General features: G+C 39.7%; 1 protein-coding gene across 1 annotated transcript; it reads left to right on the top strand.

Moving 5' to 3' along the window:
* Positions 1-22,692: 22,692 nt before the first annotated feature.
* LOC145806078 (uncharacterized) lies at positions 22,693-23,734 on the top strand. Its single transcript, XM_082901776.1, has 2 exons — positions 22,693-23,146; positions 23,243-23,734. The coding sequence occupies exons 1-2, from the start codon at positions 23,053-23,055 to the stop codon at positions 23,539-23,541; spliced, it is 393 nt and encodes a 130-aa protein (XP_082757902.1). The 5' UTR covers positions 22,693-23,052; the 3' UTR covers positions 23,542-23,734.
* The last annotated feature ends 311 nt before the right edge of the window (positions 23,735-24,045 follow it).

Raw genomic sequence — 24,045 nt, forward strand, 5'->3', positions numbered from 1 at the left:
TTCAAGAAGATGAAACCGCCGAGATTTCAGGGAGGTATAGAACCGATGAAAGCCGAGGCATGGGTTTTAGAGATGGAGAAGTTGTTTGAAGTTTTCCCCAGTACAGACGCCCAGAAGGTATCTCTAGCAGCATTCACATTAGACGACGATGCTCGTAGGTGGTGGATGATGGTCCGAGAAAGCAATCCGGGTTTGACGTGGGCAAAATTTTTGGAGTTGTTCTACAACAAGCATTTCCCCCTTAGCGTCCGAGACCGAAAGACCACGGAGTTTCAGAATCTGATCCAAGGGAACAAGACAGTCGCAGAATACGATCGTGCCTTTACTGAACTGGCGAGATATGCGCCTCATATGGTTGACGACGAATACCGAAAGGCGAGGAAGTTCGAAAGTGGGTTGCGTGGACCGATACAAGATCGGGTCAATATGCTCAATATGCCGACGTACGCCGGAGTACTGGACAAGGCCATCCTGGCTGAAGCTAATTTAAACCGATACCAGAGTTCAAGTGAGGGTCAGAGGAAGAGACAGAATTATGATAGTCGCCGAGTTCCGTTCAATGCCAAGAAGAGAATGAGCACAGACAGTTCCAGCAACTCAAATCAAGAGGGTAACGTTAAGCCGATGTGCGCGAGTTGTGGAAAGCTACATTTCGGGGTTTGCCGTTGGGCAACAGGAGCTTGTTATGAGTGCGGCGAGATAGGCCATCGCGTGAAGGACTGCCCGAAAGCAAGGACCGATGATGGGAGGAGGAATGGAAGCGCCTCAGGCTCTGCACAAAAGAATAACGTCGGGGGAATACAGGCGAGGCAAGGCAGAGTTTTTGCATTAGTACCGGGAGACGCCCAGAATGCCGAGGCGGTAGTGTCAGGTACCCTCTCAATTTGTTCTCAAGATGCATACGTATTGATTGATTCGGGTTCTACGCATTCATTTGTGTCCACTATATTCGCCGAGAAGTTGGATAGAGAATTAGAACCCCTTGATTATGTATTATCTGTGTCTACTCCATCTGGGAGAAATATGATTGTTACATCCATTTATAGGGCGTGTATTGCTACGATTGGGAGTGTAGAATTGTTAGTTGATTTGATGCCATTAAACATGACTCACTTCGATGTTATATTGGGAATGGATTGGTTAGTGGCGAATCATGCATCCATTAATTGTGTTACTAAGAACGTCACATTGAAGACCCCAAGCCAAGCCGAGGTCATTTTCCAGGGTAAAGGAGTAGTACCCCCACCTTACTTAATCTCATCCATGAAGGCCTACAAGTTGATCCAAAAAGGATGTAAGGGTTATTTATGCAGTATACTAAGTGATCTGAATGGAAATGTTGAGTTAGCCGACATACCCGTTGTTGAGGAATTCCCCGACGTCTTTCCGGATGAGTTGCCTGGCCACCTTGTCGATAGAGAAATAGAGTTTACTGTGGACGTCCTGCCAGGAACGCAACCTATCTCCAAAACACCCTACAGAATGGCTCCAGCCGAACTTAGAGAACTGAAATCGCAATTACAGGAATTGTTGGATAAGGGATTCGTCAGGCCGAGCACTTCACCGTGGGGAGCACCCGTTCTATTTGTTAAGAAAAAGGACGGCACCCTTCGTCTTTGCATTGACTACAGAGAACTTAATAAGGTGACCATTAAGAACAAATACCCATTGCCAAGAATCGATGATTTGCTTGATCAACTACGAGGAGCACGAGTCTTTTCCAAGATTGACCTTAGGTCAGGCTACCACCAGTTGAAGGTTAAAGCCGAGGACATTGAGAAAACCGCTTTTCGGACAAGATATGGTCACTACGAATTTTTGGTAATGCCCTTCGGAGTAACCAATGCCCCAGCAGCATTCATGGACTTGATGAACAGAGTCTTTAAGCCATACCTAGATGAGTTTGTCATTATTTTTATCGACGACATATTGATCTATTCTGGGAGTGCGAGCGAGCACGAGAAGCATCTGAGACTTGCCCTGCAGACCTTGAGAGATAAGAAGTTGTACGCCAAGTTAAGTAAATGCGAGTTCTGGCTTTCCAGCATTTCATTTCTAGGGCATGTGATTAATGAAGACGGTATATCAGTTGACCCCAGTAAAATTGAAGCCATTGTGAATTGGCCGACGCCGACCAACGTGTCTGAGGTTCGTAGTTTCCTGGGTTTGGCAGGTTATTACAGAAAGTTTGTGAAGGATTTCTCGAGGATTGCAGTGCCTTTGACACAACTAACCAAGAAGGGAGCAACTTATGAATGGACCAATGAAAGAGAATCAGCTTTCCAGGAACTGAAGACGAGGTTAGTTACAGCACCGGTTCTGGTACTACCATCAGCTAATGAAGAATTTCAGATTTACAGCGATGCTTCACACAAAGGTTTGGGTTGCGTTTTAATGCAAAAAGGTAAAACCATAGCGTACGCGTCTCGTCAGTTGAAGCCCAATGAAAAGAATTATCCTACCCATGACCTGGAGTTAGCTGCCGTGGTTTTTGCTTTGAAGATCTGGCGTCATTACCTGTACGGAACATCTTGCCAAGTTTTCACCGACCACAAGAGTCTGAAGTACTTGTTCACCCAGAAAGAGTTAAATATGAGGCAGAGAAGATGGCTCGAGCTGTTGAAAGACTATGACATGCAGATTCAGTATCACCCAGGTAAGGCAAACTCCGTAGCCGACGCATTAAGCAGGAAGCTGGTCGGAAGTTTGGCGTGTCTGGCAACAGTCTCAGCGGAACCGACCATCGTTGAGGAAGTAAAGACCAGGCAGGTGGAAGATAAGTTCCTAAAAAGGGTAATCGATGAATTTGTCTCCAAGCCGAGGCCAGGGTACACAGTGGAAAATCAGGTGCTTAGGTTCGAAGGAAGATTGTGTGTAGCCGATGTACCAGAGTTGAAAAGGAAGATTTTGCAAGAGGCCCATAACTCCAAGTTTGCCATTCATCCAGGGAGCACCAAGATGTATCAAGACGTAAAGCGGACCTTTTGGTGGCCAAACATGAAGAGAGAAATAGCTGAGTTTGTGTTTCAGTGTCTGAGTTGTCAGCAAGTGAAGGCAGAACACCAGAGACCGGCAGGACTTCTCCAACCCTTGTCAATTCCTGAGTGGAAATGGGAGCACATCTCCATGGATTTCGTAGTGGGTTTGCCGAGGACTCAAAGAGGTATGGATTCCATTTGGGTTATAGTTGACAGGTTCACTAAGTCAGCTCACTTTTTGCCTGTCAAGACTACATTCAATGCCGACCGACTTGCCGAATTGTACGTAAACGAGATCGTTAGGCTTCATGGTGTGCCGATGTCCATTGTGTCAGACCGAGACCCGAAGTTCATTTCTAGATTTTGGCAGAGTCTACAAGGAGCCTTGGGAACAGAGTTGAGATTTGGCACAGCCTTTCACCCCCAGACTGACGGGCAGACAGAAAGAATGATTCAGACACTCGAAGACATGCTCAGGTTGTGCGTGTTGGATTTTCAGGGGAGTTGGGAATCGCATTTGCCATTGATAGAGTTCGCGTACAACAACAGTTATCAAGCCAGCATAGGCATGGCGCCGTATGAAGCTCTGTATGGAAGAGAGTGCAGATCGCCGATATGTTGGACTGAAGTAGGAGACAAAGCTCTAATTGGCCCCGAGTTGGTTCAGATGACAACTGAGAAGATCAAACTCATTCAGCAGAGGATTAAAACCGCACAGAGTCGACAGAAGAGTTATGCCGACCAAAGAAGGAGGGAGTTAGAATTTGAAATTGGGGATCACGTGTTTTTGAAAGTTTCGCCGATGACAGGAGTTTCGAGATTTGGGAAGAAGGGTAAACTTGCACCTCGATATATTGGGCCATTTGAAATTCTTGAGAGGATCAACACCGTTGCTTACAGACTTGCTTTGCCACCAGATTTGAGTCGAGTCCACAATGTGTTCCATGTTTCGATGTTGAGGAAATATATCCGAGACCCACTGCATGTAATAGATTATTCCGGAGTTGTGGTTAATGAAGACTTGGGCTACGAAGAGAAGCCGATGAGAATTATCGACAGACAAGTGAGACAGTTGAGAAACAAGTCGATATCAATGGTGAAAATCGAATGGGAGAAGCATTATGGCGGGGAGGCCACATGGGAAAAGGAAGAGGAGATGAAAATCTGTCACCCGGAATTATTCATAGGTCAAGGTAACTTAAGTTTGGGGACCAAACTTCCTTAAGGAGGGTAGACTGTAAGAACCCACATTTTTCATCTTAATCATGTTCATGAGCATTTGTATGAGTATGACTTGTTAAGCTTGCATGTGCATGTTGTGACTTGATTTGCTTTAGCAAGTGAAATCTGTGCCTTGACTTGAAGCCTTGTGATTTGTCTAAGTATAGTGTACCTGTCTTGTTCCTTCCTTGATGTAAAAACTTAGGTCACGCCTTGCCTCTAGCCGATGTTATTCCAAGCCGAGGTCACCCTTAGTCTAGTAGTAGCATCTTGGAACCCCTTGTTGACCTCAGTCCTTGCCTCGACCACGTTAGCCGAGATGTTACCTTGCACCCCAGTGATCTCGTCCTGGAGCGGTATGACCTAGGCCGAGGTGTGGCGCATCTAGGCCAAGATGTGGCACAGCTTAGTCAAGTGTTGTCCTTCCTAGCCGAGGTCATTGTCACCTTAGTTGCCGAAGTCCTTGTTAGCCAATGTCACCCCTTGCCGAAGTGTCATTCTGTGTAGCTTGTTAGATACGCCTTGTTGTCAGCCGATGTCATTGCCCTGTCAGAGAGCCCATACCGTTTTGCTTGTTGAACAACCTTCCACCATGCCTTGTCTGGTCTGTCAGGCACCTTTTCAGGTAAAACCCAATCAGCCGCCGCCACGTGTCTCAGCAGAGGGTTAACCCCAGAACCGGGTATAGAAAACTATCATTTGGTGTCATAACCTTGTCTTGTAGAGAGAGAAGCTCTAGGAGGAAGAAAGAGTTTTAGAGTGAGGAAGTAGATCTTCAAGCTTGATTTCTAGAGATCCAACCGTTAGATCCGCATTCTAAGGTTAGATTCTTGATCTACTCGTAATGTTCTTTATGATTATGTTATTGCATTGCATGATTGAAAATGATCTGTAAGCCATGCATCGTTTTGAAGCTCGATTTTAGAAAGAGAAAATGACATTCATGTGTTCTTCAAGAAAGTCTTGTTTTGATCCGAAAGCTTCATGCCTAGATCCATGTTTTTGTGTTTGTTCTTGCATGATTTTCAAAGTATGGGTACCCAGGTCCATGTTTTCAAACTCATAGCACGAAAACCTCAGATTTGTGATGACAGATTATGATCAAACATTCGTATTTTTCATGTTTTCACACCCATGTTCTTCATGTTCATCAGCAGAGGGGAACCCAGAGTTTCCCGACCTCTTTTCCTTGTATGTGGCCCTCGGAAACACACCTCGGCTTAGACCTGGTTGGTGCCCAGTCGGTTTTCCAAAAATCATTTGCATGCATGTTAGACTTGTTTTGAGGAAATATGTTCAAGTACGCTTTGCAATGTGATTGTAGGACTGGACCTTGCTTGACCCCGACGTTTGAAGAATTATGTGAGTGGTATTTCTAATAAAGCTATGTTACACTTGTTTTGATAAATCTTGTTTTGCCTTGTTTTGAAAAGTACTTGATCTAGCATGAATGACTATCCCTATTTTGTATATCAAATGCTATCTTGTTTTGATGACTCGTCTTGACAGTCCTTAGTGCTAGAGGACTCTAAACTTTCGCAGCACAGCTTGTCTTGACAGTCCTTAGTGCTAGAGGACTCTAAACTTTCGCAGTACAGCTTGTCTTGACAGTCCTTAGTGCTAGAGGACTCTAAACTTTCGCAGCACAGCTTGTCTTGACAGTCCTTAGTGCTAGAGGACTCTAAACTTTCGCAGCACAGCTTGTCTTGACAGTCCTTAGTGCTAGAGGACTCTAAACTTTCGCAGCACTCTTGTCTTGAAAGTCCTTAGTTGCAGGGGACTATAATGCAACTGCACTCTTGTCTTGATGTGTCATCACCCCTTGAAATAAGTAGATGTTATTAACATCCAAGGAACTTGAAAGCCGGCAAATGAACTTGACTTTTACCTTGATTGTAAAGTATGCTATGTATCGTTTGTAAGAGATCTTGGATATCAATCATGCAAAACCTTTATTTCTAATATCATTCACTGAGTATCCAAGCTCACCCTCTCTATATATATGTAGGTGATGAACAAGAAGGCATTGAGGCCTAGACGTGATTGCCGATGTGTTTTGGGTGCATTGCCGACATGTTTTGGATTAGCATTTTTGCACCATCTTGAAGATCATGCTTCTCGGCTTATGTTTCTTTTGTTTGTTTTGGCATATGTCGGCTTGAGAAGCCTTTTGGTCAGGATGTATTTTGGTATCTCATTCTTGTTGTATCTAAATTGTAAGACTTGTAAAGATGTTTGATGTATGACATTCCATTGGACTTATGCACGGCTCTCATGGACTATTTAGATTTTGTATATGTATATATATATATTGCTTCCGCACTTGTAAGCCCCATATTTTATACTCTGATTGTGTGTGATTTTTGTAAGACGGCCTTCGGTAACCTCGGGTTACTGGCCATCACGGCACCAAACTACTAGGGGCGGTTTGGGGGCGTGACACAACTAGCAGTTCTACTGCAGATGCTCTTAGCTTATTTTGGAACTGCTATTTTACCCTTTAGTTTGGTTGGTGAAACAATTTGGATGTTTCCTTTTGGAAATTATCTAATAAATTTTGGTTGCTTTGGTTGAGATGGTTGTCTTGGGTTGCCTATTTTGCCCTTAGCTTGTTGTTAAATTTACTATTTTACCCTTTTATTTTGTATAATTTACTAATAGTGTACTAATTTGAGTGAAATTTGGTTCGTAATTACATAAACATTCTTAGTAAATTATGAAATATAAATATTTTTATTTTTTAACAAATTACAAATATACCCATAAGGTTTGCTTAAAATATAAATTAGTCCTATAATACTACAAATTACAACTATCGTTTGTTATAAATTTTAATTTAACACAGTAATTAGAAGAAAAAAAACTACTCTCTTATGCAATAATAAATTATCAAAATTTTCATTGAAAAATATTTCTCATATCATTAAAAATTATTAATTGACTTAATGCTTTATTTATTAACAAAATGGTTAAGTGAAAGATATTTTTCATATCATAAAAATTATTAATGGACTTAATAATTTATTTATTAATAAATTTGGTCATTTGTTATGCAAGTATAATTATTTCTTAATAAGATGGGTCATTTGTATATATATATATATATATATATGTATTCTCTTATGTTTCTTTATTAGTTCAGTTTTTTTTAGATGGGGGATTTATCTTATCTCTTTTGTACTAAAATGTATATTTTATTTTATTTATCTTTGTGTCTCCACACCTTCTGCAATAATTTCGATCATTTTAGTCTTACAGAAAGAGAAACGAGTATAATTATGTTAAAATAATAGGACTTACAATACTTTTTCTAATTGCTATTATTTATAATACAATTTATATAATTCTCTCATATATCTAATGATTTATTTTATTCAATTTCATAAAATAAAATTCTTATTTTTAAAAATTATCAAAATATAAAATTTAAATATATTATAATAATAGCCTGTGCCTTTGCATGGGATTTTATAAACTAGTATATATATAAAAACGAATTATTTGTATTTTGTCTAAACTTTGTAAACTAGTATACATATAAGGGGAGCTTCTATTTGCACACACTCTTTCCACTCTTTGCATATCATTCTCAATACATACACCTAAAAAATTAATCCCAAATTATTTTGCTTACTGCACACACCTTTTATTCCACATCTACCCTCATGCGCGCGCGCGCGCGCGCACACACACACACCCAGACCCAGACCCCTAAACCCGTCTCTCCGAACAATTTTGCACACACCCATTCCACTGTCAGCTCCATCTTTCTTACACGTCCATCTCTCATAGTCTACCTTTCGTCTCCAAAAGTTGCATCCATTCATTGAAGACATCTCATTAAAGTATTGAAGACATCTCATTGAAGCATTGAAGGAATTCTTCACATTTGGAGAACTTACGTAAGTAAAAGTTTACTTATTTCAGTCCTCATTCTTATTTCATTTGTAATGTAGGGTTTGTTTTTACCATTTTCGAAGCAAACAAATGCATAGCCCACCGAAATGAGCAATTTGTTCCTCATTCGAAATTGGTTTTCCAAAAATAAACAACTTGTTCGAAAGTAGAATTCCGAAAATTATCATTTATTTCAACAGTAGAATTCTGAATTTTTTTCATTTTTTTGACATTCAACTTCCGAATATGTTTAATTCGGACAACATTCAACTTCCAAAATGAATTTGGTTTTTTGGTTTTCAACTTCCAAACATAATAGATATTTGCGGTTTTCAACTTTCGAACGGTTTTGTTTTGTTTTTTTTTTTCCCCTCTCTTTTGTATATTCTTTTTACAATTGTATACTCATCAAATATTTTAATTTTTGTAGATAATATGGATTCTAAATGTCAACAACGTGTCCCACATACTGCTTCAAATAGACGACGTCGTGAATTGGATGTTGACCATGAATAGGGACGAGGGCGTGTGTCACAACCCAAACCCGCCCCTATAGGTTTAGCATCGTAACCGGCCAGTAATCCTTGGATTATCGAAGGCCTCTGAACAGATTAACAAGATTAAGGGGCTAGCGGAAGCAAATACATATATATAGTTGTCCAATGAGCTGTGCTGACTTATATGAAATAGAATATTTAAAACTTTATATACATAACCGGTAGTCAACCATACATTATACCCACACACATTACAGTACTTTAAGTACAGCCAACGACATCAAATCAAGTCTTATATAAACAGAAACCACAAAACTAAAACACAGGACACTTCGGGAACCTCCACGTGAGGCACAATGGTTGGCTGACAACGGAACACAGATCCAGACAAAAGCCTTCAGACTCGAACTCCAGAATGCTCACCTATAATATATATATATATATATATATACAAACAGTGAGCTAAAGCCCAGTGAATAACATTAAGGTAAAGGGGTTAATGAACGTAATCCGAACATATCATGAGCGAAAAACAGATCATAGCATAATCATCCTCATATCAGAACATAATAATGGTACACCTCATAGAACACATCACAGAACGTCTTCCGACTAGAGTAATCGGTTTCGGATACTGATTAAACACATATCACCATAATGAAGTGGCTAACGAGATCTCGTAAACTTGTATGTCATGGACTCGCATTTTCATGCCGTCCCCCATGACTTGGGACTATCTATGGATGCCATAATAGATTTCAAACATGGAATATTCGTTCACGAAAATAGATATCATTTCAGAAATCATAGCTTATCACATTTCATTTGGAACATAAATCATATGAACGTATCTTTACGATAACGTTACTCACAATGGTTCCAGTAAGCGGTCAATCAATCCTCGAGTCTTGACCTACAATCACAAAATACATAACACAAGCATGTCTTATCATTACACATTCAAGTGGCCAACATGGCTAGCTTTCTCACTTTAATTGCCCATTCATTCCATGCTACATAACTTGTTCATATTGCCCATATACTTGGATTCAACACATATTTTCTAATTCATTTACTTATGCTATTTCTTAGCTTATTAATCTTTAACGGCTCATAAATCATGCCTAAGAATGCCCATAAAGAGATGAGAGTGAAGATATGTACTTAAAACATCTTTTGAAAACATGTTGAAAATAAGTTGGTGGCTAGAGCCAGCTTTTCTTGGCTAGAGCCAGCAGAAGGCAAAAACAGAGCTCGCTCGAGCCAGGACTTATTCGCTCGAGCCAGCTTTTGCAGAGTTCAAAATTCTGAGAGCTCGAAATGTTGGCTCGAGCCACCCCTTCTTCGCTCGAGCCAACTGTAAATTTCTGGGCAGTAAGCTTAACAAAAATGGCTTCCAAACCACCTTCAAACCTTGGGTCTTGCATGATTTGATCAAACACACAAAAATAGCTTTAGAAAACTTCAATACAAGACCCTTGAAACATCTTTTACTCAAAAACTCATCAATTCTTAAAAGATTTGAGCCAAAACTTCTTCATGCAATATTTTTCAACTTTTCCATGGTTTTTCAAAACATGCAAATGGTGACCAACAAACTCGTGAATTCTAGAACCATGGACAAGATTAAAGCTCACATGCATGCAAGGACTTCAAAACTCTAACAAAAAAATGATGGAACCAAAAGGTTAATCCCCAAGGATGCACATGCAAGACATCTACAAGCCCAAAGACCCATTTCACTTGCTAATTTCATGAAATTAGTTCAAAGGTGAGTTGAAATCATGATGCATGGGAGTTAACTGCAAAATTTAAACATAGAATCCTTATCCAAAGCTTGTTCCCAAATTATGAGAGGTGAATCTTCTCTTCTTCTTCTTCAAACTTTTGAGCTTTCTCACTCTAAAGCCAAACTCTCTCTCTTTCTAGCTTGAATTCTCTCAGTATAAGGACTCAAATAAGCAGAAAGGAATGGTACAAACATTCTCACACTCGGCTGAACAAACACAACTCACACTCTCACATTTTGAATACACTACACATGCACACACATGCACTACCCCAACATACCCACAAGGATTTAATCCTCTACATTCAACACCACCAAGGCCTAGCACACCTTACTCTTTAATCACATCTTGGATCACTTATAGGTTTAGATTAAGCACCAATCTTGCATTATTTAATCACACATAAGTAACCTTAATTTATTCAAGTTAGACCGAAATTCAATTAATCCAAAATAGTTCCCATCAAGGTTCATTTAATCACATGTGATTTATATCAAACCGAATCAATTTTTAACAAAACTTTTCAGATGTTTCTAAAAATTCTAATTAGTCAATCCATGTGCTCAATTCGGTTTTTGAAAGCATTTAGGCTAACAATTTCAGATTCAAAGTAGAAATCATGACAAATAAATAATTTTCAAATCAGATAGATATGCACAAATTACTACAAAGCACTTATCACAATCAATAATAACACATAATTCCATTATAAACACTTAGTTAGCATTCTTAATTACGAATTAGTAGCTAATTACGGACCGGGGTTGTTACAGTGTGGGGAAGGATGAGGTCGAGGTCGAGGTTGAGGTCGTGGTCGAGGTCGTGATCCAGTTTCGGTAGAATATGATATCCCCAGTGCCAGTCAAAGTCGAAACCGAAGCCAAAGATGAGTTCAAGGTGATGATATGCCTGACATTGCCGTAGAGGATCCCCCTTTACTCGATTCTCCTACTGTCCAGGAAGAGGACCTTACTCATGTTTTTCTAGGCAGACCGACTCATGTTATTCGCCAGTTGACGAATTTTTTGTGGTGTTTTTGTCAGCTGACATTGTTATATACATCTTTTAATGACATTATAAAAGATGTTTTGTTATGAGAATAGAATGGTAACAATGATCGATGACATTGTAAATTATATTTTGTTATTAGAATGGAATGGTAACAATGGTCGATAACATTCAATCCATGCCATAGAACACATCAACATCAAAAAACACATCCATTAATTTCTTCCATAGTTCTAACATTATCAAATGCATACATGTGTCATTCGACATCAACAACATCAAATGTCTCTCGAGTAGCTACAGTACCATAGTCTGATGTTTTGATTACAACGACCAAACCATTTATCTTTCCAACTTCACGTACCCAGTTGAGCAATTCATTATTACTTTTGAATACCTACAAAGTCAAATAAATATTATCAAACATTTACATTTGTTGAGCAATTCAAAACACAATTATTATAATTTCGTAGAGTGAACTTGCTCAGTTGTGAATTGAGTAGTGTAATCTAACATACTATTCGCGCAAACCTGACTTCCTTGAGTTGAGACATATTCCTGCATGTGTTTGTATAACATTACAAATTTGAAATGGCATTATAAAGACAAATTTACAATTTGAAACTGCAAATCTAGTATGTAATTTATGAATTTGGAATATAAAATGAAAAAAAATTACTTCATTCGGAAGTACAGTGTCGAAAAAAATGATATTGTTCGAATGTAGTTGTCCGAATTATTTTTATCGGTTCAGAAGTTGAATGTTGAACACTTTACATTATTTCGGACGACAATTTCTGAAATTAAATAATTGTTTCGGTAGTAAACTATTGAATAAATTGATATATTTCGACTCTGATTTTTCGAAAAACGCTGAAAAAAAACAAAAACAACTTTTACATAGCAAAACTAACATTTCCTTGACTATCTTTCTCATAAACATTTATCTGCTTCTGAAAATCTGAATTTTTGGAAGTGAAATCTTCCATAACAATGATGAATGAATATGAGGTTTAGTGTGTAAATTAATGAAAGCTAAGAATCAAGAATGAGGGTGTTTAGTGTGTAAACTAATGAATGGAAGCTAACAATGAAGGGTTTCAAAAGATGAGGATAGAATGTGGAGGTTTAGCAAACTGAGTATGGCAGAATGGAGTAGTTACAATAGACTTGTAGAGCTTCAACAACTTCAACATGAGTCTGGATGTGGACTGACAAATTGTGCTTATTTAAATTGTGTGTGATGTCCATAATAGTAATTTCACTTAAAAATAAAATTGTAATAAAAGGAAAAATTATTTATAAGTCCTATTAGGGAGACTTATGTTACATATGGTCCTACTAAAAAACTTACGTTCCCATAAGTCCTGTGGGAAGTTTGTTGACACATTGACCCTCAATATTAGTTGTTTATATCATAAATAATAGTAAAATCATGTATAGGAAATTGAATATTACCATAAATCATATCTATATAAACGTAATGTAACACCTATGATTTATGGTAACATGCAATTTCCTATCTAGGTGTCACGTTACGTTTATGAAGGTGTCATGTTACGTTACGTTTATGTAGATATGATCTATGGTAACATTCAATTTTCTATAGATCATATCTACATAAACGTAACGTAACGTAACGTGACACCTACATAAACGTAACGTGACACTTATAATCTATGGCAACATTCAATTTCCTAAGAAATTGAATGTTACCATAGATCATATTTATATGAAGCGTAACGTGACACTAACATAAACCAGCAACATTTTCACATTCAATTTAAAAAAATAAAAACTCATTAAATTTGTGAAATGTAACGTGACACGTTACGTTACGTTACGTTTATGTAGGTGTCACGTTACATTTATGTAGGTGTCACGTTACGTTACGTTTATATAAGTATTACGTTACGTTAAGTTTATGTAGGATCTTGTGGAATACATTCCTATCTAAATAGGACTTGAGACTCTATAAGAAATTATACAGGACTTAGCCTACCACAAGAATCTAAAAAAGAACTTATAAATAAATCTCCCTAAAAATAATTATCATTAAATATATGTAAAAAATGAAAATAGTATGTGTAAATAGAAACTCCCATATATAAGAGACAGACCGCTTGTAGTTTGCCTATCCTTCCGTAATTGTCCCCCCCTTTAGATGCTTTCGGTCCCACTGGGAAATTCTCTAAAAGCGCCGCGGCTTACATGCGTCGGCTTTTATTCTTCTTGTGTTTTAGTTAATTTATTTTATGTTAAGTTTTGAATATTATTTAAAATATCTTGCATAATAAAAGATAAAAGTCTAATTATTTTGATTATAGTTGTCCATGAGTTATAGGCACAGTGAGATGTGCATACTAGTATTTTGAAAATTGATAAATAGTGTAAGAGGAGATAAGTTTAAGCCCACTAAATTAATTAGGCCCAATAATCCAAGGATGATGGGCCCAAATTTATCGCAAGTCCAAGACTGGCGGGCCCAGATTTATCGCCATCAAACGGGCTGAATGGCTCTAAGCCTCGAAAGGGTTCGGATCCACGAACTTAGAGACTTACTTGGGCCCGGACTCGAAAGGGTATTAGACAAGCCTAGAGATCCGAGGCACTCGGACTCGAAAGGGGTCGGATCCACGAACCTAGAGGTCCGAAATACTTGGCTTCGAACGGATTCAGACGCAATCTAGAAGTCGCTCCGTTAATGAGTCCCAGAACACTTGCGGGCTCGGAGCTTTCCAGGATCTACGCACCAGAACCATGGGCGTAATGGAGTTCGAACAAAGGACCCGATCCCGAGGACGGTGAGTGGAGACAAATTCACTCTTCAGTTGAATTAGCCTATACCCGGGTCGAGGTGGCACGACCCCGGGGGGTCCATGAGACTCGGCAATATTTTGCGGCAGGACGTCCTCTGGGACTACCCCTGACCCTTTGGGATGATTGGAGATCATTGGTTAGGTGTGACTAAGAAGAAGGGTTCGCCGAGGGAGTGATCTCCTCTTCGGGGTTTTCTCATCCTCGGAGAAGTCACCTCCTCAGACAAGGTGGTTAGAGAGAATATCCCCCAAATGCCTTGCACATGGGCTCCATCCTACATCATGAGGTGCCTATAAATAGCACCCACCCATAACTTTACAGGAGAGGGATTTTGGAGATTTTTTAACTCTTGGGAAAGAACTAATTTCCCTTCTCCATTATCAACCTTGAGAGTGAAAGTGGGAGATCCATGGGAAAGCCTTGCCATTATTCTATTCTCTAGCCATTTTGCCTTCTTCTTCACCCAATCTCTTATCTCCATCATCTCCTTTGTTGTTGTGTTCCTAAGTTGAGATTATTGAAGAATCTAAGCCTCTCATCATATTCTAGAGAATTCGAAGTTGTTCTTCAAAGATCTTCGAAGATCTTTGAATTTTCCAACTCCTTTCTTGAACCCCCTTCCTACATTTTGGCGACTCCACTAGGGAGGCGGATTGGTTAATGGTCTCAACGAGATCTGGAATCCACACAACTCCAACAAGGATGGCAGGAGAAGATGAAGTTCACCAACAAGGATCCTCTAATGGTGGTGATGACAGAACCATGGCTCCAGATCAACCACTTTTGCTGGAGGCCATTCAAGGACTCCAAAATACTCAGCAGGAGATTCTTACCACTCTTCAGAATCTCACTCACACCATGTTGGTGATGAGTTCTAACTTGGCACCGGCGCCAAATGGAAATCACACTGGTGGTGGAGCTATTCCCGCCGGAGCGCAAAATCAAATCCAAGGAGAAGTAGGCCCCAATCAGCCTATGGCACATGGCAACACGGCCACAGTAACACATGCTCAAACCACAGTAGGCGGCAGCAGTTTGCCCATGCCCGGGCTCCATGGCGTGCCAAGCCAAGATCCAATGGTGACTAGGGGAGTTTCTGGTATAATGAATGGCGCTCCGGCGACTGTTGGTGTCCAGGAAAACATAAGGAGCATGATGGCGCAAAAGGGAGCTCTGCCCGTACCTAATCTTGTTACGCCATCAATAAATGTTACCCAAGCACCAAGCGAGCCTTCTTTGGTGCCGACAACAAATCTGCAAGCATAACCCGGTATAGCGGCGCCGTGCGGTGGACTCTACGGGCCTCAATTCAATATCCCATCACCAACTGGCTTGTCTATAGGCACTGATGGCCAGTATCGTCAAATGTCCTCACCAATGATGAATTCGCAGCACCAGAATGACCAAGTCGCCCCTAGCTCAGTTTTCGGGTCCATAAGCCAAGTCCCGGGAATACCACCATCAAACTCTCTCCCTCAACAGTTTCTCACTCTCGCCGATGTGCATGCCATGTTCGATCTCGAACGGGGCAAGAGGACCTTACCCTCTTTGCCTGATCCAAACGTCAAGCCACCTTACGCCATTGAGATGCTGAGCTATCCATACCCTGAGGGGTATACAGTGCCGAAGTTCATCAAGTTCAACGGCAAACAAGGAAATGCCCGAGAACATGTTGTGCGATTCATCGAGACTCTGGGTATTCATGGTTCAAACCACGTCCTCCGACTGAGAGAATTTTCTAAGTCCCTCACCGACCGAGCATATAGTTGGTATGTTAATTTGGCCCCAAACTCTGTCCGAAGTTGGGAGGAAATGGTTAACAAATTCCACTCTAAGTTCTTTCAAGTGGCGGAGAAGGTAACCACACTTACGTTGTGTAAAGAAAAGCAGCAAGAAGGTGAAGACATCCTTGACTACGTCAAAAGGTTTCAGGATAAGGCCGTAGATTGTCATGAAGCAGTCGAGGAGAGTTATCTGGTTCAAATCTGTCTAGAAGGGGCATTGAGCAGATGCAAAATGTTTCTAGTTAATCACAAGCTACCCACCTTCTCGGCATTAATAGAAGCAGCTCGGAACATTAGCATTCCTTATGCTCAGGAGTCCAGATTTAAGGCCAGTTACAAGACTAGTTTCAAATCGTCTCGTGGACCTATTGTTGCTGCTGCCTCTGCCCCAGATACCCAAAATTCACAAAGAGGAGGTCATAGAGGCCAGAAGAGAAAGCAATATAATGGTGAAAAGGGGAATGTTTCTTATCCATGTGGAATCGAGGAAGTGAAAGCTCTAGTTAAGGAATGGGTGGCTGACGGAGAGCTAAAATTGCCTTATGTTGAAGACATGCCATCAAAAAAGGACCGTGAGAGCCCTGAATTCTGTGTCTACCATCGTACATTGAAACATCCGACAGAGAAGTGTTGGACTCTCAGGAAAATCTTCAGAGATAAAGTCGAGGCAGACGAATTGAGGTTCAAAAAGCAAGGGACTCAAGACATCCGAGAACAACCATATCCTCAACACCGAGACAAGGGCAAGAATGTTTCTATGATAGCTTATGAAGGCCCGATGATCGAGGCTATCGCCAATCTCGATGACGATGATTGTTATCTGGACGACATCCTCGAGCCAGAGGGTGAGCAAGTTTACTATGGAAGTGCTTTCGATCCAGAGGGCAGAACATTTATGACTCATGGCGAGGATCCCTTCGATCCAGAAGGAGGAGAAGAGTACTACGGAAGAGGAGGACACCATGTTTATGTGGCATCTTATTTTGAGGAGACCGAGGAAATGGTTAACTACGAGCCTCCAAGAGTGGAAAAAGATCCGGATCACTATGCCAAAACCTTGCAAGACTGTGTAAAGTTCAAGCAGTTCTTTGACCAGCTTGGACTTTCCAGGGAGGCAAGAACGGAAATCACCAAGTCTATTATTAATATAGCCGAGGCACACCATGAGGAATGCATGTCAACTGAGGGGTCTATCCCGAGGAAGGCAAAAGAGCAATCTAGTGCCATTACTTTCTCCGAGGCTGATCGGAAGTATCCTTTTTCTCACAATCGCCCGCTTTATGTGACTGCTTTTATTAACGGAGTTGAGTTCAAAAGGGCCTTTCTAGATAGTGGAGCCTCTATCAACATTATGACTCACGCTACTCTAGAAAAGGCTGGAATCTCTACAGAACGCATTGTGAAGCAGCCGATAGTCATCACTGGCTTCGGTGGAGAAAGGAGAGTTACTATCGGATGAGTAACAGTTGATTTAGCCGTCGGAGAAATTCGCTCGGCCACCAAGTTCCATATTATCGATTCTGAGGCAAATTATCACATCATTCTAGGGAGGACCTGGATGCATAGATACGGGGCTGTGCCATCAAGTTATCATCAGTGTGTTAAGGCTAAATGGGGAAAGAAGACGGTGACAATTCAGGCTACAGAAAGGCCTTTCGAGATCCATGAAGCTCATTATTCTGATGCCATCTACTTCACCGAACTGGCTGTCGAAGAAGTTCCCACCACCTCTAAGCCTCGAGGCGTCAAAATTCCTCGTTGGGAGGATATCAAAGATGACAAGGAGTCGATGGCAGAATCAAGTAAGCGGGCGATGTCTAGACCAGAAAGTCCGCCTATTCCTCGGAAGGTGATGAAAGTCCGAGAAGGAGGCAAGATGGTGTACTATTTATGAAGGTGCGGGGAGTCGGTTTCTTCAGTTACCGACTCCGAGTCAAAAGAAGAGCCTCCTGACAATGATATAGTAATAAAGCTTGAAGTGGCTCCAGAATGCATGCAAGATGGGCCGAAGCCTCAGCCCGAACAACTTATTGAAATAGATTTGAGTGATGGACAAGATGCACCGAGGCCGGTATTCGTAAGTTCGAGCCTTAGCCCAGAGAAGCGGGAACAGTTGTTAAAATTGATAAGCCGATACTCAGATGTGTTTGCTTGGTCATATAAGGAAATGCCCGGACTAGATCCTGACCTAGTCTCCCACTATCTTGATGTGTTCCCAAACTCCAAGCCAATTAAGCAAGCTGCTCGAAAATATCATCCAGATCTCTTGCCCGAAGGATGAAGTCCCTCTTCCTCACATCGACACCCTCGTGGATACTACCTCGGGACACCAGATGTTCTCATTCATGGATGGATTCAGTGGATACAATCAGATTAAGATGGCTGAAGAGGACGCAGAAAAGACTGCTTTTAGAACACCTCTTGGAAACTTCTTCTATACAGTCATGCCTTTCGGACTCAAGAATGCCGGTGCAACTTACCAAAGGGCTATGACTGCAATCTTTCATGACATGATCCATCATGAGGTGGAAGATTATTTTGATGATCTAGTGGTGAAATCCAAGAAAGAAGAAGACCATCTCCGAGACCTTGAGAAGGTATTCAAAAGGTGCCAGAAATTCAAAATGAGGATGAATCCTCTCAAATGTGCTTTCGGGGTGACGGCCGGGAAGTTCCTCGGGTTTCTTGTACATAGGCATGGTATCGAGGCAGACGAAGACAAGGTCAAATCTATTAGAGCAATGCCTCCCCCGCATTCTCAGAAGGAGTTAAAGAAGTTCCTCGGGAAGGTGTCTTATATTCGGAGGTTTATCCCAGTACTGGCAGAGATCTCTGCGCCTTTCGGCTCTTTGTTAAAAGGAGATGCCAAGTTCGAGTGGAACCAAGAGCACCAAAAAGCCTTTGAGAGAATCAAGGCGGCCTTAACCTCGCCTCAGACCATGATAGCCCCGCAGCCCGGGGTCCCTCTAATGTTGTACTTAACTTCAACTCCCAAGTCCATAGGGGCATTATTGGTCCAAGATGTAGATGGAGTAGAACGCCCGGTGTATTACATCAGTCGGAAGATTCGAGGAGCAGAAGTCCGATATACTCCAGTAGAGAGGCATTGTTTAGCTTTGGTATTCACTACCCAAAAGCTCAGACATTACTTCCTAGCACATCAGATTCAGATTGTTACTAGAAGTGATCCAATCCGATACCTCCTCAGCAAGCCTGCTCTAACCGGGAAGGTGGTGCTGGTGCTGGCCTGCCGTGACAGTGGCTGGGTCTTCGGCGGCGTTGATGGAAGCTGTGATGGAGGTCTGTGTGAATGGCAACAGTGTAGTTTGTTGAAGAAGACAAGCACGTCGGTGGCCTCTAGCAGTCCAGATTGAAGCCTTCTTGGAGAGGAAAAAAGGAGCTGGGTCTGTGTTGGAATGAAGCCTTCTTGGCGTTGCTGGAAGCTGGTGCTGGTGCTGGCCTGCCGTGGCAGTGGCGTGGGTCTTCGATGGTGTTGCTTGGAGCTGCGCCGACCAGCATGCAAATGGCGTTAGCCTCAGATTTGTTGAAGAACAAAAAGTCTGGGTTGGTCTTTGTTTTAGAGAGAGAGTAGGCTGAGAAATGGTGCGGCGGCTGTGCAAAAGTTTGTGAGATTTAGGGTTTTGAGCCATCTCTTTAAATAGAATAAAAAAAAAGAGGTGTGATATATGGAATAGGCCTCATATATTCTGAATATATATATATATATATATAAAAGAGCCTTTCGTTTTTTTTTTCCAAATAAAAAATAAAGGTGCATGAGCCTTACCTTTTTATGCTATAAAGTGAAAAGTGGGCTAGCTGTATTCTAAAAGAAAAAGTGTGGCTTATCTTGTCAAGAATACAGAAATTGATTTTTTTAGTTCTTATTTCTTTGACTTGAAAAGAAAAAAAAAAGTTTTACGTTTTCCAATACTTGGAGAAATGAAAATTTAATTATCAATATTTTGAGTTGTAAAAAAAAAAAAAAGAGTAAAAAAAAAAAAAGAAAAGAAAAAAAAAAGAGAAGTTATTTATTTACTTTTTATTAGTTGTCAATTTTATCCGTAATTTACAGTGAGTCCTTAGCTTTATCTTTAGACTCTATCAAGACCAAAATATTTCTGAAGACATAATGCGAAGCAGGGTCGAAGAAATGACAGTATGCATGTCTGAGAAATTTAAAATTTCTCATACACGCAAGGGGCAAAATGTAAGAGGAGATAAGTTTAAGCCCACTAAATTAATTAGGCCCAATAATCCAAGGATGATGGACCCAAATTTATCGCAAGTCCAAGACTGGCGGGCCCAGATTTATCGCCATCAAACGGGCTGAATGGCTCTAAGCCTCGAAAGGGTTCGGATCCACGAACTTAGAGACTTACTTGGGCCCGGACTCGAAAGGGTATTAGACAAGCCTAGAGATCCGAGGCACTCGGACTCGAAAGGGGTCGGATCCACGAACCTAGAGGTCCGAAATACTTGGCTTCGAACGGATTCAAACGCAATCTAGAAGTCGCTCCGTTAATGAGTCCCAGAACACTTGCGGGCTCGGAGCTTTCCAGGATCTACGCACCAGAACCATGGACGTAATGGAGTTCGAATAAAGGACCCGATCCCGAGGACGGTGAGTGGAGACAAATTCACTCTTCGGTTAAACTAGCCTATACCCGGGTCGAGGTGGCACGACCCCGGGGGGTCCATGAGACTCGGCAATATTTTGCGGCAGGACGTCCTCTGGGACTACCCCTGACCCTTTGGGATGATTGGGGATCATTGGTTAGGTGTGGCTAAGAAGAAGGGTTCGCCGAGGGAGTGATCTCCTCTTCGGGGTTTTCTCATCCTCGGAGAAGTCACCTCCTCGGACAAGGTGGTTAGAGAGAATATCCCCCATGTGCCTTGCACATGGGCTCCATCCTACATCATGAGGTGCTTATAAATAGCACCCACCCATAGCTTTACAGGAGAGGGATTTTGGAGATTTTTTAACTCTTGGGAAAGAACTAATTTCCCTTCTCCATTATCAACCTTAAGAGTGAAAGTGGGAGATCCATGGGAGAGCCTTGCCATTATTCTATTCTCTAGCCATTTTGCCTTCTTCTTCACCCAATCTCTTATCTCCATCATCTCCTTTGTTGTTGTGTTCCTAAGTTGAGATTATTGAAGAATCTAAGCCTCTCATCATATTCTAGAGAATTCGAAGTTGTTCTTCAAAAATCTTCGAAGATCTTCGAATTTTCCAACTCCTTTCTTGAACCCCCTTCCTACAAATAGTTACTAGAATAAAGTGGAATAAAATTATCATTTTATTAAAATATTAATTTTACTCTTGATTTACAAAAATAATGATAAGAAACACTCAATAAATGATTATTTTATTTCATCACACATCATTCCAATAAACCAAACTCTTAGCACACATAACAAATAATGTTTGGATATAAATATTAGAACAAAAGTTAAATATTCGGATATAAATTTATAAACATAAAATAGTTGTTTAGATATAAATAATTGAACAGAATGTATATTTATATAATTTATTTTTGTTCATAACTTTAAATCCTAACATTTGACATTTGATTGAAAGTTTATATCTGAACACCATTTGTGGTGTGTACTAAGAGCAGGGACGGATCCAAGATTATGTCTTTGGGGGGCTACTCTATAGTTTAAAAAATTGGGGGACTACTTTATATAATTTTGAAATTATCTACAAAAAATTTAGGAGTGCGAACTCCTACAATTTTAAATTATTTTAAATTTTTTAATATAATATATAATATTTTTCAAATTTTTGGCAGTGCGGCCGCCCCCCTAGCCCCCCGCTAGATGCATCATTGACTAAGAGTTTGTATGGTGTGTAAATAAAATTTCTCAAAAAATTTTTTTTTATTGTTTTATAAAAAATCATAATTTTTCTTGTTTTTTCCAATTGTTGGATAAAAAGGCTTCTTATTTTTTAAAAATAGCATAAAGTTTTTTGAGCAATTCAAAACATAACGGAGTAATTGATTTTTTTTTAATGGATGATATGCTCAACTAGCCTATAGTATGAACAGTTCGATTGTTTAATCTTCTACTCTACTCAATTTTGAGAAGAAAAATCTTAATTTAGGATATGTATCTCAAATAATACTTAATTAATTAAAATAAAGGCCAAATGCCATTACATTTAATGAAATAAAATGAAATTATTTATTTTTAACATTTACAAGATGCATTCCATTATATTTTTTCTAAAACAAATACTACATTAAGGTTGTGATTGGTTTAAGGATTTGGGAAAGAATTTAGAAAGGAAAAGAAAAAAAGTGTGTGAAATTAACTGAAATATAAATATATTTTATTCACATTTTACCTATTTTCCCGTTCCCATTTCAAATTGCTCCCCAAATTCATAAACCAAACACAGGCTAAAGTAAAATCAAATTTTAAAAAAATAATAATTTGGCGCAAGTAGCCCATGCCATGCACATGTTTATTATATGCATCGTATAACTACAGAAGAAAATGACATCACTTTATACTTTATGAGTCATAACTATAAAAAAAAAAAAAAGAAAGTCAAAATCAAATACTATGTGAGACCTGACTAAAGATATCAAAATAATGTAATAACTAAAAATAAAAATTATTCATAACTAAAAAATATATATATATAACTAAAAATGCATATAGTAAGGGGTCTATTGTAGAATTCTCTTTAGTTTGAGTGACCTTTCTTGGGGTTACTTTACAATACAAAGTAAATCAAAGGTTCTCTCTCTCTCTCAAATCATACAACCAAAATAATCTTCTGATTTTGAAAGTGATTTTGATTTTCAAAAACATTTTCTTTTTTTTTTGTTCTTCCTAACTAGCTTTTGATTTACCATTGTTTATGTTTCTTTTCTAAATTTTAGAATGATTGTAGCAAAATCTTTTCCTTCTTGAATTGTTTGTTTATATTGATTGCTCGCTCAATACAAGAACAAGGAAGGATTCAATTGTATATCTCCCTCTAATTGCACAATTAAACAATTGGGTTTGTAGAATTTTTTTTGTTCAAGTCAGTACAATGCCCAAAAAGAGCTCTTCCAAACCAACCACACCAAAGCCAGAGGACCCAATTGTTGTAGATGAGAGAAAAATTTCTTTCACCACTAAAAAACCCAGTAACGAGATTGATGAGATATTTGCTAGGAAGAACACCAAAGCCAGAGGACCCAATTGTTGCAGAGGAGAGAAAAATCTCTTCCACCACTAAAAACCCAGTAACGAGATTGATGAGATATTTGCTAGGAAGAAAATGAAGAAACTTGAACGAGAGAAGGCCGAGAAATGGAAGAAAAACGAGGCTACTAAGCCAGATAAGTTGAAGGAGAAGAATAAGAAGAAGAAAGTGAATAAAGATTCTGAAGAGAGTGTGTTTGTGGACCCACCTTCGCGGCCGAGGAAGAGAACCAATGATGGACTCACCGTTTACACTGAAGAGGAGTTGGGGATTGCGAACGCAGATGTTGGAGGTACCCCACTGTGTCCTTTTGATTGTTCTTGCTGTTTCTGATCATACACCACTTGCTCTTTTGAGTAAAGTTGCTTCATTGGATATTTTTCGAGCTTAATGGAGATTATGGATTTTGTAATCCTCCATTGTAGTTTTGGTCTTTCAATATGAGAAGTGTTGTTTTCTATTTCTTAGATGTATACTAAAATCAGAGTATACTATTTGATCTTATTTGATTAATTTTTAATTTCAACTAAATGTCTTAAAGTATGAAGCCATAGCATTTGAGGTATCAAAGTTGGTTATATTGATATTTATTTAATTTTAAACACAATATGTGTGTTTTTCTATGTATATGCATATAAAAAATTATATATAATGCTAAAATAAAATGAATCTTATGATTCATGATTCTCTATTTTTGCAAAACAATTCATAATTCGATTCACAATTTGACAACAATGGTCTCACCACTTCATCTTTGTTAGTGTATGATTAGCTTTAGCATGCTAGTGTATGATTATGTCTGTTAGTGTATAGCTTTAGCTTTATATCATGTTAGTG

The sequence above is a fragment of the Camellia sinensis genome, chromosome 13, assembly GCF_055761805.1.
Source record: "Camellia sinensis isolate YWXY chromosome 13, ASM5576180v1, whole genome shotgun sequence".
Lineage (NCBI taxonomy): Eukaryota > Viridiplantae > Streptophyta > Magnoliopsida > Ericales > Theaceae > Camellia > Camellia sinensis.